Raw genomic sequence first — 11,978 nt, 5'->3', positions numbered from 1 at the left:
AAAAAATTATTAAAAAATATTTTTTTTTTGCTCAAATTAAGACAGGAATAGAAAGAAATTGAATTCTTTCTTGTTATTAAGTTACAAGATATACAATTTTTTTGAAAAATCAAAACGTACAATAATTAGTTATTTGACTCACTGATTATATTTGACAAAATATCTTTCTGTCTAACATAATTATCTCTTGTTAATTAACAAAATGAGATTATCTAAATTATATTAGAAAGGTTAGCAAGACATGTTTTTCTTTACTGAATAAAACAAGTATCCATTAGTAATTTATTGATTTGATATTTTTTTTTATAGTTCTTATAATTTATCTCATTTGATTTTACTTCAACTTTAGAGGGATGATATGTGGGCCTTATAATTATATTTTATTTTCATTTTGTTTAAAATTTGATCTTTATAATATTATCACACGTTAATGCTATTGATTGACCCCTAAAAAATACATGCAGTGGCATATTAAACTTATAAACATTTAAAACCTAATTATTTATTGGAGATGGAACGTTAAACGACATCGTTAAGGGGCGTGAGCTAGAGGTTTGTTTAGGCCTTGATCCATTGGGGCGCATCTCAGCCAATGATGGCTTTTTTCCGACCAAAAAGAAACCAATGACGAAATTTCTGGTGGAAAATTACTGTGAAAATAAAATACCAATCGTAGACCAATTCACAAACACACACAAATTATGACATTAAAGCAACATCATCATGTGAGAGAGAAAGAGCAGAGGTGCCTCCTTTTCATATGAATTTTGAGTGATTCATCGATTCTTCATCTACCATCACCTTATCTGCGTGAAAAGGGAAGAAGATTTTTTTTTTTTAAACATGGGTTGGATTCCCTGTTCTGGAAGTTCAAGCACTAAGAAGAAGTTAAAGAAAAAGTTGGAGAAGATGGAAACGCAGAACAGCCTAGTTGATCCGATCAAAGCCACCCCAGGTAGTGATATTGTCGTTATAGTGTTTGTTTGGGTATCAAACAATTCATCAATGGTTGGTGATGATTAGACCCCTCTTGTGACTGTTGTGCTTTTCTTCGATTTCTTTTCCTCCTTTTTTTTAATCCAGGTAAGGGGTTGTTATGATATGTCTTGTACTAAGTTGTTTCTAGCTTTATATGGGATATCTTGGAACAACTGAAATTGTGTGAGTTTTAATTTTGTATGTATTGGGGAAACAAATTGAGTCCTGGAAGAGTGCACTTCCTAGGTAAAGATAGCTGGGACTTGATGTAGTGGTAATTGTGTGCTTTTCTTTAACTTAGTTTTATACTCTTTTTTTTTCTCTTCAAACCCAGGGTGGAGTAGAATGAATCTACATATGTATGATCAGATACTTTATTTAGTTAAAGGATCTTCTTAGGAGAGATCTCTTATGTTTGTCCGTTGTGTTGGATTTAAGAATTTGTGTTAGTTTTTTTTTTTTTTTTTTTTTCAAATGTAGATTTTCTGCTGTTTTAGATTATGTTTTATCCCTGTATTGGATACATTACATTTCTTTAACTGGTGTATTATTAGCATTGGTTCAGGTAACTTTCTAAGTGACAGCTTACTATATCCTAGGTTAATAAACTGACCTGAAATTATTGTATCCGTTTTCCTAATACTTGTTAAACTTGTTTCTTTCATCTTATTGATTTCCTCGTTTACAAAGTTTTCATATCAAGTTTAAAATTGTACTATTGATGGTAATTTGAAACGATGCACCCTGTGAGACAAAGTCAATCTGTGATTGTTTTTGGCAATTGGAAAATGAAGCATGCCATGTTTTACTTTCTGAATCCTAAATAATGAAGCAACTCGTATTGGTCTTAGATGTAAAATCTAATCCTGCAGTGGTGTATACTTCTCCCCACTTACATCATTAGTCTTTGAAATTGAGTGCAGGGAAATTAAAGAGGAATTCATCCATGAATTCCAAAGATTCCTCTAAAAATGGAAACACTGATCACATTGCTGCACAAACATTCTCATTCCGTGAGTTGGCAACTGCAACTAGAAATTTCAGAGCTGAATGCCTTTTGGGTGAGGGAGGATTTGGCAGGGTATACAAAGGGCGTTTGGAAAGTATTAATCAGGTGACTCTGTTTCTCATGATTTCTTTGTTTATGAAGAACAGGAGAAAGTTGAGGGCAAGTAAAGAAATGTTTCCTTTTTTGCTGTTATTCATCATTTCTCCCTCGTTCATATTGCCTTATTCTGACAGCGAGAGTAATAGTGTTTTAGTTTTGCCAGTATATAACCGAGTTTTAAATTTGTGTAGTTTGAATTGGCAACACATTTCATGCTTTCTAATGTTAAATGTAGATTGTTGCAATTAAACAACTTGACCGAAATGGGCTACAAGGGAATAGAGAATTCCTTGTTGAAGTGTTGATGTTAAGTCTTCTTCACCACCCTAACCTTGTCAACCTGATTGGTTATTGTGCTGATGGGGATCAGAGGCTTCTAGTTTATGAATATATGTCATTAGGATCCTTGGAAGACCACTTACATGGTATTTGTGTTTCAAATTTGATTGTTATCTCTTTTCAATTCCTTATGTATTGTATTCTAGTAGATATTGTTAGTAAATTTTTTATATGCAGATATTTCTCCTGGCAAGAAACGACTTGACTGGAACACACGAATGAAAATAGCAGCGGGGGCAGGAAGGGGATTAGAATATCTACATGACAAAGCTAATCCTCCTGTTATTTACCGAGATTTAAAGTGCTCCAACATTTTGCTTGGCGAAGAATATCATCCAAAGTTATCTGATTTTGGTCTGGCTAAACTTGGCCCAGTAGGGGAGAACACTCATGTATCAACAAGAGTTATGGGAACCTATGGATATTGTGCTCCAGAGTATGCAATGACAGGTCAACTGACTCTCAAATCAGATGTCTATAGCTTTGGTGTTGTTCTTCTGGAAATAATTACAGGAAGGAAAGCAATTGACAATTCAAAGTCTGCAGGAGAGCAGAATCTTGTTGCATGGGTAAGAGACAAACTGTTACCTCATCTCACGGGTCTGGTTGATGATTTAAAAGCAAGAAAACAGAATAATGAATCGGCAAATATAGCATTCTGGATATCTTCATTTGCATATTAATTGTCAAAAGGTAGCCAGTGTGGTGTGGATTAAAATAAGAAGAGGTATGCATTGGCCATACTTGGAAAATTTTACATGCATAATTGGACTTGAGCATGAGAACTTGATGATAAGAAATCATTTCCAGTCAAATAGTTGATAGTTCTCCTTTACGTCCTAATCGAAAGTAACTAAACATGGTAAATAAGATGTACAGTGCTTTCGAGAGGAAATTCTGTAATGGTGATTCGAAAGTCCTTTTAGTTGATATTTTCTTCAGAGTTCTTATATTTTTTGGCTTTTCCTTTCTCTTGGGAGGCTTGCTGATCCCCTCTTCTTTAATTTCTTCCCTTCTAATAAACTATAAAAAGAAATTCCATTTACTGTAATGTTAAAGTAGTGACGCTAGAATTTAATTTTTGAGCAAGATCAATGATGTTATGTGATCCATGTAGCTGACCTCATTTGGCAGAATAAGACTATTGTTAAAGCAATGAAGCTAGTGGTCAAAGTTGTGCATATCCCCTAAACTCTTTGACTGGCTTTAACAATTTCAATTGTGATATTGAAATTTGATATCATGACTTTGTCCTGGCTTCTAATTTAAGTAACTGGATTAAAATTTTAATATAAACTTTTGGATGGATTACTCTTTGATTGCAGGCCAGACCCTTGTTTAAAGATCGAAGAAAGTTTCCACAAATGGCTGATCCAATGCTTCAAGGACAATATCCTCAAAGAGGGCTATACCAGGCCCTTGCTGTAGCAGCAATGTGTGTTCAGGAGCAGGCCAATATGCGCCCAGTTATAGCTGATGTTGTCACGGCTCTGAGTTACCTTGCTTCACAAAGATATGACCCCGATACACAGACAGTACAAAGCTCACGCTTCGCTCCTTGTACTCCTCCTAGAACCAAGAGGGGGCAGTGATATGGACCTCAATGTTTACTATATGATAGTCTGCTGCAAATTTCAAACATCTTTTGACACGTGGCAAGATATAGGTTTGTAGATCTTAATACCAGATGTCTTATGGTGGTGGTATGCCTTAAGAGCTTAGTTGCTAAAAACGTTGTAAAATTTTGTTCTACTTATGATGCTCAGAACTGCTCCTATTTCCATTTGGAGCCAAGATAGTATTTCCACTTCCTTTTCCCTTAGCTTCTATTTAAAAGCAAATTGGTGGATTCATGATTTATGTTCCTTCTGTCTAGGCAATGGTTCTGCTGGTACACCCGCACTCCATAGTTGTCTATTCCTTTTTATCTTGGTTGTTTGTATAGTTATCAAGTTCTGTAGAAATGTATGCAAATATCATGTGTTATACTTTTATCTTGCTTACAAGTGTATATGGTCGTGTACAGATTTTCGATGTGACTTGTTTTTACCGTTTGGTGCGTGGAATTGCTCATGAAACACTCTTCATATAGCACAATTCTCAAACACGAGTTCATGCATTTGCATGTACACGCTTCTGATGAGGAATGTTGTAATAAGCTTCCATTTCCAAGGCATATTTTATTACCTCTAGAGTATAGTTTTTTATTTATATTTAATGCAATCGAAGGTGTTTCTATCTTTTTCTTTTGATAGTTGAACAGTAAGAGCAGATAATATGCTCATACATTTGAAATATCCTTAAATTCCACGCCTAAAAATTGGATTGGACCTAAGAAGCACGAGCCCTTGGCGGGTTTTTTGCCTGTATAGGGTTAAAATCAAAACATTTTATCCGTATGGGGTTATTTGATAAGAAATTCCCTGCCTAGGGTGATTTGTGAGTGTCGTCAAAACGTCTGGCAACACATGATCAAGTATCGGCTGAAAGAATGCCGACACAGGTGCCAGAACCCAGCACTGAGAGCGGTTCACACTAGTGTCGAGTTGTTCAGGACCGACACACACTCATTGGTCCAGCCCTCCATCTTTCTTCTGTTATTTATCTTCTTCGGTGAAAAATTTTTGCAAACATACTGCGCAAACGCTGGAGGTGGAGTGGAGAAGCCGGACAGTTGAATGCAAAAGTTTTAAAGGTTTGAAAGGTAAGAAAAAAACATTATAGTGTATATTAGATATAAATATAAAATATTTATTCTTGTTTCCGTTTTTGGTCCCAGGAATTGCAATCTGTGGTGGTCCAGGGTATTGTGAGAGGGACTTTCGGTGGTGTAGATTCTTGGCATAAGGAGGTTAGTAAAAATTTATATTTATAGTGATTTTGTTATGCATGTAAAAAATAGGAAAATAGGAATATAGAAAAATAGAAAAATAAAAAAATAGTTAAATTAAAATATATAATTTTCTTGTTACTTATGTAAAAAATAATTAAATAAGAAATATAAAAGAATTAAATTGAATAAATATATGAAGAAAAATTATGTATGTTATTATTATAAGGTTAATAAAATATAAAATTATGAATAACAAAATAAAATTGAAATAATAAGAATGAAAAATATTAATTAATAAATTTATATTATAAAAATATAAGGAATTAAGTGAAATAAAGATGAATATATAAGCAATGTAAGTTAAATAAAATTGAAAATATTATTTTAAAATATAAATGACTGAAAATAAAAATATTAGATCAATATTAATTTAGACATTTGAATATTTTAAAAAGTTTGTAGTTATTTAAATGATTTTAATCAATAATAATAAATTACAATTTTATGCATGTAAAAAAACAAAAAAAGGGAAAGAGAAAAATAGGAAAATAAATAAATTAAAATTGATTTTTCGTTTTATTTATGTAGAAAACTGTATTTAAAAGTAAAAATGATGATGATATTATTATTGTTATACAAATATTATTATCTTAAAATAACAAAAAAATATAATTAGAAAAATATTATTTGAAGGTACAAATTGTTTAATACTAAAATGATATTGTTTTTATTAAATTTGGTTGCTTATATTATAAATTTGAAGTAAATAGTTTACTTTGTATATATAGATTTTAGATGGCATCATCTTCGTCTCGTAGTAGGGTGTTAAATCCCAGCCCCGAGGATGGTTCATTACTGCGCTATCAGTCTATTCATGTTTCAGAGCATATTTGGGATGATCGTGAACACCCAATATTGAGAGTGAGAAGAGGTCATTTCATACATGCTGGCATGGAGGGAGTACCAGTAGAGATTATTCCTCATTTGACAGTAGCAGGATTTGCTGGAGTAGCACAGTTGGCTAGTATTCCTATTGACCGCCAATTGATTACAGCGTTGGTAGAAAGATGGAGGCCAGAGACCCATACATTTCATATGCCCCATGGAGAGTGTGCTATTACTCTTCAAGACATTGCTATTCAGATGGGTCTTCGTATTGATGGAAGACCAGTTATTGCTCCTACAGGAGGTGACAGGGCACAAATTGTTGAAGATTTATTGGGAATTAGACCACCTAATTCTGCATTCATGGGGAGCAGCTTGAAACTTACTTGGTTGGATGAGCATTTTTCCCATGTGTGGTTGCACAACCAAAATCTCATTCAGCTAACTCGCTTTGCAAGAGCATATATTTTGAGACTTATTGGTGGGTTTATGTTAGCTGATCATTCTAGTAGCAGGGTCCCAGTTAGGTACCTTCCTTTACTTGAGGATTTAGAGATAACTGGACAATATAGTTGGGGAAGTGCAGCGTTAGCCTTCCTATACAGAGAGTTATGCATGTCCACGAATATTGATCGGTCTGGTATTGGAGGATTGACTCCACTTGTGATGCTGTGGGCGTGGGATAGGTTCCCATTTCTATCTCCGGGTGATCCCCCTTACACACAGAATGATCTTTTTTATGGTGCACGGTATGTCTATAATATTAAAACTTTCATTCAATATTTACACAACAGTATTTTATTACAAACAGTCATGCTAATATTTATGTTTTTATAGGTGGTTAAGATTTCAAAATTTTAAGAAGGGGAGAAAGGATCTAGCTTACTTTAGGTTCAAAATTGATCATTTGAAACGTGATCAGGTATGCGTTATTTGTTTATGATATATGTTATCATCAATTAATAATTATGAATAATTACAATAATATTTTGTACACTTGCAGTTTGTGTGGCAACCATATAGTATAGATTTGATGCATACTTTGCCTGCCATATGCACTGAGGGCATGCATATATGGAGAGCTATTGTGCCGCTTATTTGTTTCCAAATATGTGAATGGCACCAGCCCGATCGTACCATGCGTCAATTTGGGATGGTACAACATATTCCTCATGCTCCTTATCAGCCAGACTAGCTACATGACATTACTCTTAGAGGGAAGACTGCTAACAATTGGGAGTCAAAGTTCAGGGGCGTACTTGAGCATTGGGACAGGAGATTAGATTGGGTTGTGAGTAATGAACCACAAATTGGTCTACTGAGTTCGAACTCTGAATACATGCGGTGGTACCATACTCATACTAGACGATGGATGAGCAGAGATGCTGCAGTGTTTGCATTACTTGTACGTATAGATCGTTCTAGTAAATGATTTTGTTTGTTTAATAGAATCTAATCTGAATGTAATGGTTATGCAAGGAGATGCTCATGAGAGGGCCTATTACTTGTGTAATGATGGGAGGGACATATTTTCATTTGAGGAGATGAAGGATTTGTGTGAGACGATGTTAGCCTTGCAAAATAAGCAGGAACGTATCTTAGAGCCTTCATCCTCATGTGATCCTCCTATCCAGAGTGAAAATCTAGATGAGCCTCAGATTGACATTGGTATTGGTGAACAACGTCGGGAAGGCAAAGGTTTGCAACGTCGACGAACATCATTTCAGGTATTGTTACCTTATGCTTCATTGGGTCATTTTACTTAAATTATAACATGTTTCATTTGAACATACTTATGTGTTTAAAATTGCAGGCCACAGATTTTACATTGCCCCCTTTGCCCGAACGAGGAGATGGTGTTTATGTCATTGATTGCGCTTTCACCATTGTTCATGTCATTGATTGCGCTTTCACCCCGTTTGACAAAATATTCGACCAATCTACTATAGGTTGCTTTCACAAGGGCAGTAATTGGGAGATTTCTTGCCCCTTTTAAAACTTTATTCACTGACTCAGACAAATTAGTTATCATGTGACCATAACGCCGCCCTTCATGATCATAAGCCAAGCTCCACTTTTCCTTTGATATGTTGTCAATCTATGTTTGAACTTCAGGAGAATGCGAACGGAATTTATTAAGACCAGCTTCAAATCTTTGCTTGCAAGGTGTATACGCTACATTTAAATAAGTTATACAGTTAATGGTGAAAAATAAATATATATTCATAGATAATGTAAAATGTCATAGTGATAACATACTTACCTAATTTCATAAGCATACTCTTCATTGCGGAATTTTTGAATCTTCTATTGAAATTGCTTGCAATGTGACGAATGCAATAAACATGGTAAGCATTAGGAGGTTGCCACCCAATATGTGGATTAGACACAACACTTTTAATACTTTGATGGCGATCAGATATTAAACAAATTCCAGTTTTATCAGTAACATTTAGACGGATCATGGCTAAGAACCATTCCCATGCTGATAATGTTTCTCCTTCAACAATGGCAAATGCTATAGGAAGCACACTGTTATTGCCATCTTGAGTTGTACCAATAAGCAATGTTTGCTTATACTTACCATACAAAAAGGTACCGTCTACCTGTATTATAGGCTTGCAAAACTTGAAGGCTTCACGACATTGCCTAAACGACCAAAATACTCGATGAAAGACTCTGAATCTATTATCCATTACATTACCTCTCACATAATCATTGGTCTCAATTTTGTAAACTGACCCTGGAGCATGTAATTGCATGTATTCTAACCATCTTGGTAATGTTGCATAAGATTCATCCCAATCACCAAATATTGTCACAATTGCTTTTTGCTTTGCTTTCCATGCTTTTTTGTATGAAACTGAATACCCAAATTGGCCACTTATTCTCTCTTGGATTAATGAAACGGGAACAGAAGGTTCTTCTTTGACCATACCTATCAATAAAATTAAACAATACATATCAGCTAATGATCATATCCAAATCATTTTAAATACACAAATAAATATAATCTCAATTGAGTTTCACGTACCAATAATGCATGAACAAATAAAATTTGAATCTAACTTTTTGTGGTCTTGAGAAATCATAGTATTAACGCAGGTATGCATACCACCCCATCTCGTAATTTTCCACTTATTTGAATTTTTGGGAAGCAATGCTCTTACTTTCCAAGGACACCCGGAAATATGATTTACACACTTGACAAAATGAGTTGATGCTTTTGACTCAACCACAAAAAATGTTTGATGTTTCTTCATTGCATAATGTTTTATCGCCATCTTTACCTCCTCTTTAGAGTCAAATAGTTGTCCAACATATAATGTATCTCCTTGTACCCATGATTGTGACGAATGCAACTCCGAAAAATTCAATTCTTGATCAAGATGTTCCCAATTAATAGCAGTGTAGTGTGAACTTATGTTCCAAAAAGGTGTTATAGAATCTGTATTAAACTCAACAAATTTTAGTTAAAAATATTTAACAATTATTGTATTATATAAAATTGTACCTGCAGATTGTCCTTGCATAATGTTATTTCTTTCAGTGTTTGGAACTGTCATCATTGAATCGAAGCCATCTTCCAAATCAGTATCAGAAGAACTATCTAAAGGAATTTCTCCTTCATCTTCATAGTCATCATCGTACTCATCTTCGTCATCTGTAGATGCAGCAGTAAATATTTATTAACAAATTATAAAATTTTAAACATCATATAATTGAAATAAATATTATACATTACCTCCTCCAATTGCATACTCTTCTTCATTGTCACTAACAGACACAGTTGGGAGTGATACATTTAAACATAACAAATTTTCACCTACATGAGAAGTTTCACCAACCGCAATATCCACATATAACTCAACTACTCTTTCATGCCGTTCTTCACAAGCACTTATCATACAGTCAATGTCTTCATCATCACATACATCTAAAATTGTGTAATTTTCACTCCTTGAATCAACTAAAATTCGTGAAATTAGTCTAGAAATAACATTACTATTGCACAATTTCAATTTTGTATGTATTTTTTTTTTCAACATCTCAAAAGTAATTCCACGTTCTATTTTAATCATTTTCTTATTCCCTTCAAATATGATACCCTCATTTCCTTCGTACACTCTTCCATTCCAGTATAAAATAACCACAATTTCAGTCATCCTGTGTATCAAATTAAAAAATACAACCAAAATTATTAAAAAAGTTTACCTAAACAAATAGTAACAAAAATAATTACCACAACATTAAAATAATATATTTTTACATTTATATTTTCAATAATATTATATTAACATTAAATAAATTAAATTTATTACTACAAATATTTTTATTTTTATTTATTTATAATAATAGTAAAATTATTAATTCAAATTTATTTACAATAATAAAAAAATTTAAAACAATAAATTAATAACATTCTAACCTTTTTTTTTTCCAGCAGAAAAGCTCACAATTGCGTCCCCTCTCCTCACAATTGCGGAATGTAGCAGCAGAATGCTCGGCGGGAGCCTTTATATAGGAGGAAAATAGTGTCGGCATTCTTTCAGCCGATACACAAGTGTCGCATAAATAAAACCGACACACATGACTTTTGAGAGCGGTTCAGGTCTAACCGCTCTCAAAAGACCGTTTTAGAGAGCGGTTCGATTTGAACCGCTCTCAAAAGTCGCTTTAGAGAGCGGTTCTATTTGAACCGCTCTCAAAAGTCCGTTTTAGAGAGCAGTTCCGTTACAACCGCTCTCAGTTGTGGGGTCTGACACCTGTGTCGGCATTCTTTCAGCCGATACTTGATCATGTGTCGCCAGACATTTTGACGACACTCACAATTCACCCCAGGCAGGGAATTTCTTATCAAATAACCCCATACGGATAAAATGTTTTGATTTTAACCCTATACAGGCAAAAAACCCCTTGCAGATATGGAACATTACATCAACATAGTTACGGTAACATCCAATTTTGTTTATTTTTTCAATGTCATGCTTTATATTCACTTTCCCATTGGACACTGTTTTAACGCCATCTTTATTTATTGTTTACACCACCAATTTTGTGTGATTTCTGAAATTTTTGGCAACATGTTTAATATCGTCTAATAGTTAAAATTTAAAAGTGTTTTGCAAATGAATTTCGAAATTTAATTTTTGAAAGTGACTTTATACTTTTTGAAAATTAACTTTCATTTGCAAAAACAACTTTCAAAAATTAATTTGGAAGTAATTTTACACCTTCCAGAAACTAAATTCTGCAAGTCATTTACAAATCAATTTTAGAATTTAGGTTTTAGAAGATACTAAATACACTTGAAAATAAAATTCTAGAATTCACAATTTAAAAAGGGTGTTATAAATCGCAATTTCCAAACAAACCCATTTAACTAGGAATTTGGCTCAAGTACTGTTATGATTGAAAAAAGAGGAATAAAATAATACATACTCTTTAACACACTTCTGCCCATTGATTAATTTTTTAAGAAGTCTAAAGTAATTTTTTAAATATGATCAATTTATAAAATAAGTACTTTGACTTTTTTTAAAATAGATCAATCACAAGGTGTATTAAAGAATCTTGTGATTAAAGAAAGAGTATGGTAAAAAGAATATTGTACTTGGTGTGTGTATATATATATTTGAAAAAATAATATTCATTTTCTTCGCAGAATTTTGTTGATCTTTCTGTAAGTACGTTATTTAGTAAAGTAAATCAATGTGTTGAACATAATTAAGATGGAAATCCCACAGTAGCAGAACCTCTTAGTCTGTTTGCACCAATTTTATTAAAAGAACGCCATTTTATTAATATATACAGGAGATTAAGAATAAGAGGACT

The 11,978-nt window shown here is 33.4% G+C and overlaps 3 protein-coding genes across 5 annotated transcripts; 2 read left to right on the top strand and 1 right to left on the bottom strand.

The window, feature by feature from the left end:
• The first annotated feature begins 553 nt into the window (after positions 1-553).
• LOC113870726 (probable serine/threonine-protein kinase PBL7) lies at positions 554-4,446 on the top strand. 3 transcript variants are annotated; one of them, XM_027507159.1, is made up of 6 exons: positions 554-955; positions 1,902-2,092; positions 2,137-2,139; positions 2,322-2,511; positions 2,603-2,994; positions 3,751-4,415. In XM_027507159.1, exons 1-6 carry the CDS (start codon positions 844-846, stop codon positions 4,015-4,017), a joined length of 1,155 nt encoding a protein of 384 aa, XP_027362960.1. In that variant the 5' UTR covers positions 554-843; the 3' UTR covers positions 4,018-4,415. The 3 variants fall into 3 exon arrangements, with proteins under 3 accessions (XP_027362960.1, XP_027362961.1, XP_027362959.1); XM_027507158.1 differs by lacking the exon at positions 2,137-2,139 and having other exon boundaries at positions 557-955; positions 3,751-4,446; XM_027507160.1 differs by having other exon boundaries at positions 554-1,083; positions 1,902-2,511; positions 3,751-4,427.
• A 1,607-nt stretch (positions 4,447-6,053) lies between these two features.
• On the top strand, positions 6,054-7,575 carry LOC113870782 (serine/threonine-protein phosphatase 7 long form homolog). Its single transcript, XM_027507242.1, has 2 exons — positions 6,054-6,892; positions 7,359-7,575. The coding sequence occupies exons 1-2, from the start codon at positions 6,054-6,056 to the stop codon at positions 7,573-7,575; spliced, it is 1,056 nt and encodes a 351-aa protein (XP_027363043.1).
• Positions 7,576-8,241: 666 nt separating this feature from the next.
• Positions 8,242-10,688, bottom strand: LOC113870769. Its single transcript, XM_027507220.1, has 6 exons — positions 10,601-10,688; positions 9,889-10,080; positions 9,658-9,807; positions 9,259-9,591; positions 8,407-9,081; positions 8,242-8,318 (listed from the first exon to the last, which is right to left on the bottom strand). The coding sequence occupies exons 1-6, from the start codon at positions 10,686-10,688 to the stop codon at positions 8,242-8,244; spliced, it is 1,515 nt and encodes a 504-aa protein (XP_027363021.1).
• Positions 10,689-11,978: the final 1,290 nt, after the last annotated feature.

This window comes from Abrus precatorius, unplaced genomic scaffold (genome assembly GCF_003935025.1).
Source record: "Abrus precatorius isolate BTA unplaced genomic scaffold, Abrus_2018 Scaffold7, whole genome shotgun sequence".
NCBI classification, from domain to species: domain Eukaryota; kingdom Viridiplantae; phylum Streptophyta; class Magnoliopsida; order Fabales; family Fabaceae; genus Abrus; species Abrus precatorius.
This window is presented reverse-complemented; position numbering and strand designations above follow the sequence as displayed.

What these genes read in the sequence shown, in the direction of transcription:
- LOC113870782 (XM_027507242.1), top strand. Translation starts at nt 6,054, where the DNA reads ATGGCATCATCTTCGTCTCGTAGTAGGGTGTTAAATCCCAGCCCCGAG. An exon ending in GATCTTTTTTATGGTGCACG is followed by an intron (nt 6,893 to 7,358) that starts GTATGTCTATAA and finishes CATTACTCTTAG; the next exon opens with AGGGAAGACTGCTAACAATT.
- LOC113870769 (XM_027507220.1), bottom strand. Translation starts at nt 10,688, where the DNA reads ATGCCGACACTATTTTCCTCCTATATAAAGGCTCCCGCCGAGCATTCT. An exon ending in AGAGTATGCAATTGGAGGAG is followed by an intron (nt 9,808 to 9,888) that starts GTAATGTATAAT and finishes CTGCATCTACAG; the next exon opens with ATGACGAAGATGAGTACGAT. An exon ending in TATGCAAGGACAATCTGCAG is followed by an intron (nt 9,592 to 9,657) that starts GTACAATTTTAT and finishes AGTTTAATACAG; the next exon opens with ATTCTATAACACCTTTTTGG.
- LOC113870726 (XM_027507159.1), top strand. Translation starts at nt 844, where the DNA reads ATGGGTTGGATTCCCTGTTCTGGAAGTTCAAGCACTAAGAAGAAGTTA. An exon ending in CTTGGAAGACCACTTACATG is followed by an intron (nt 2,512 to 2,602) that starts GTATTTGTGTTT and finishes TTTTATATGCAG; the next exon opens with ATATTTCTCCTGGCAAGAAA. An exon ending in AGCAGAATCTTGTTGCATGG is followed by an intron (nt 2,995 to 3,750) that starts GTAAGAGACAAA and finishes CTTTGATTGCAG; the next exon opens with GCCAGACCCTTGTTTAAAGA.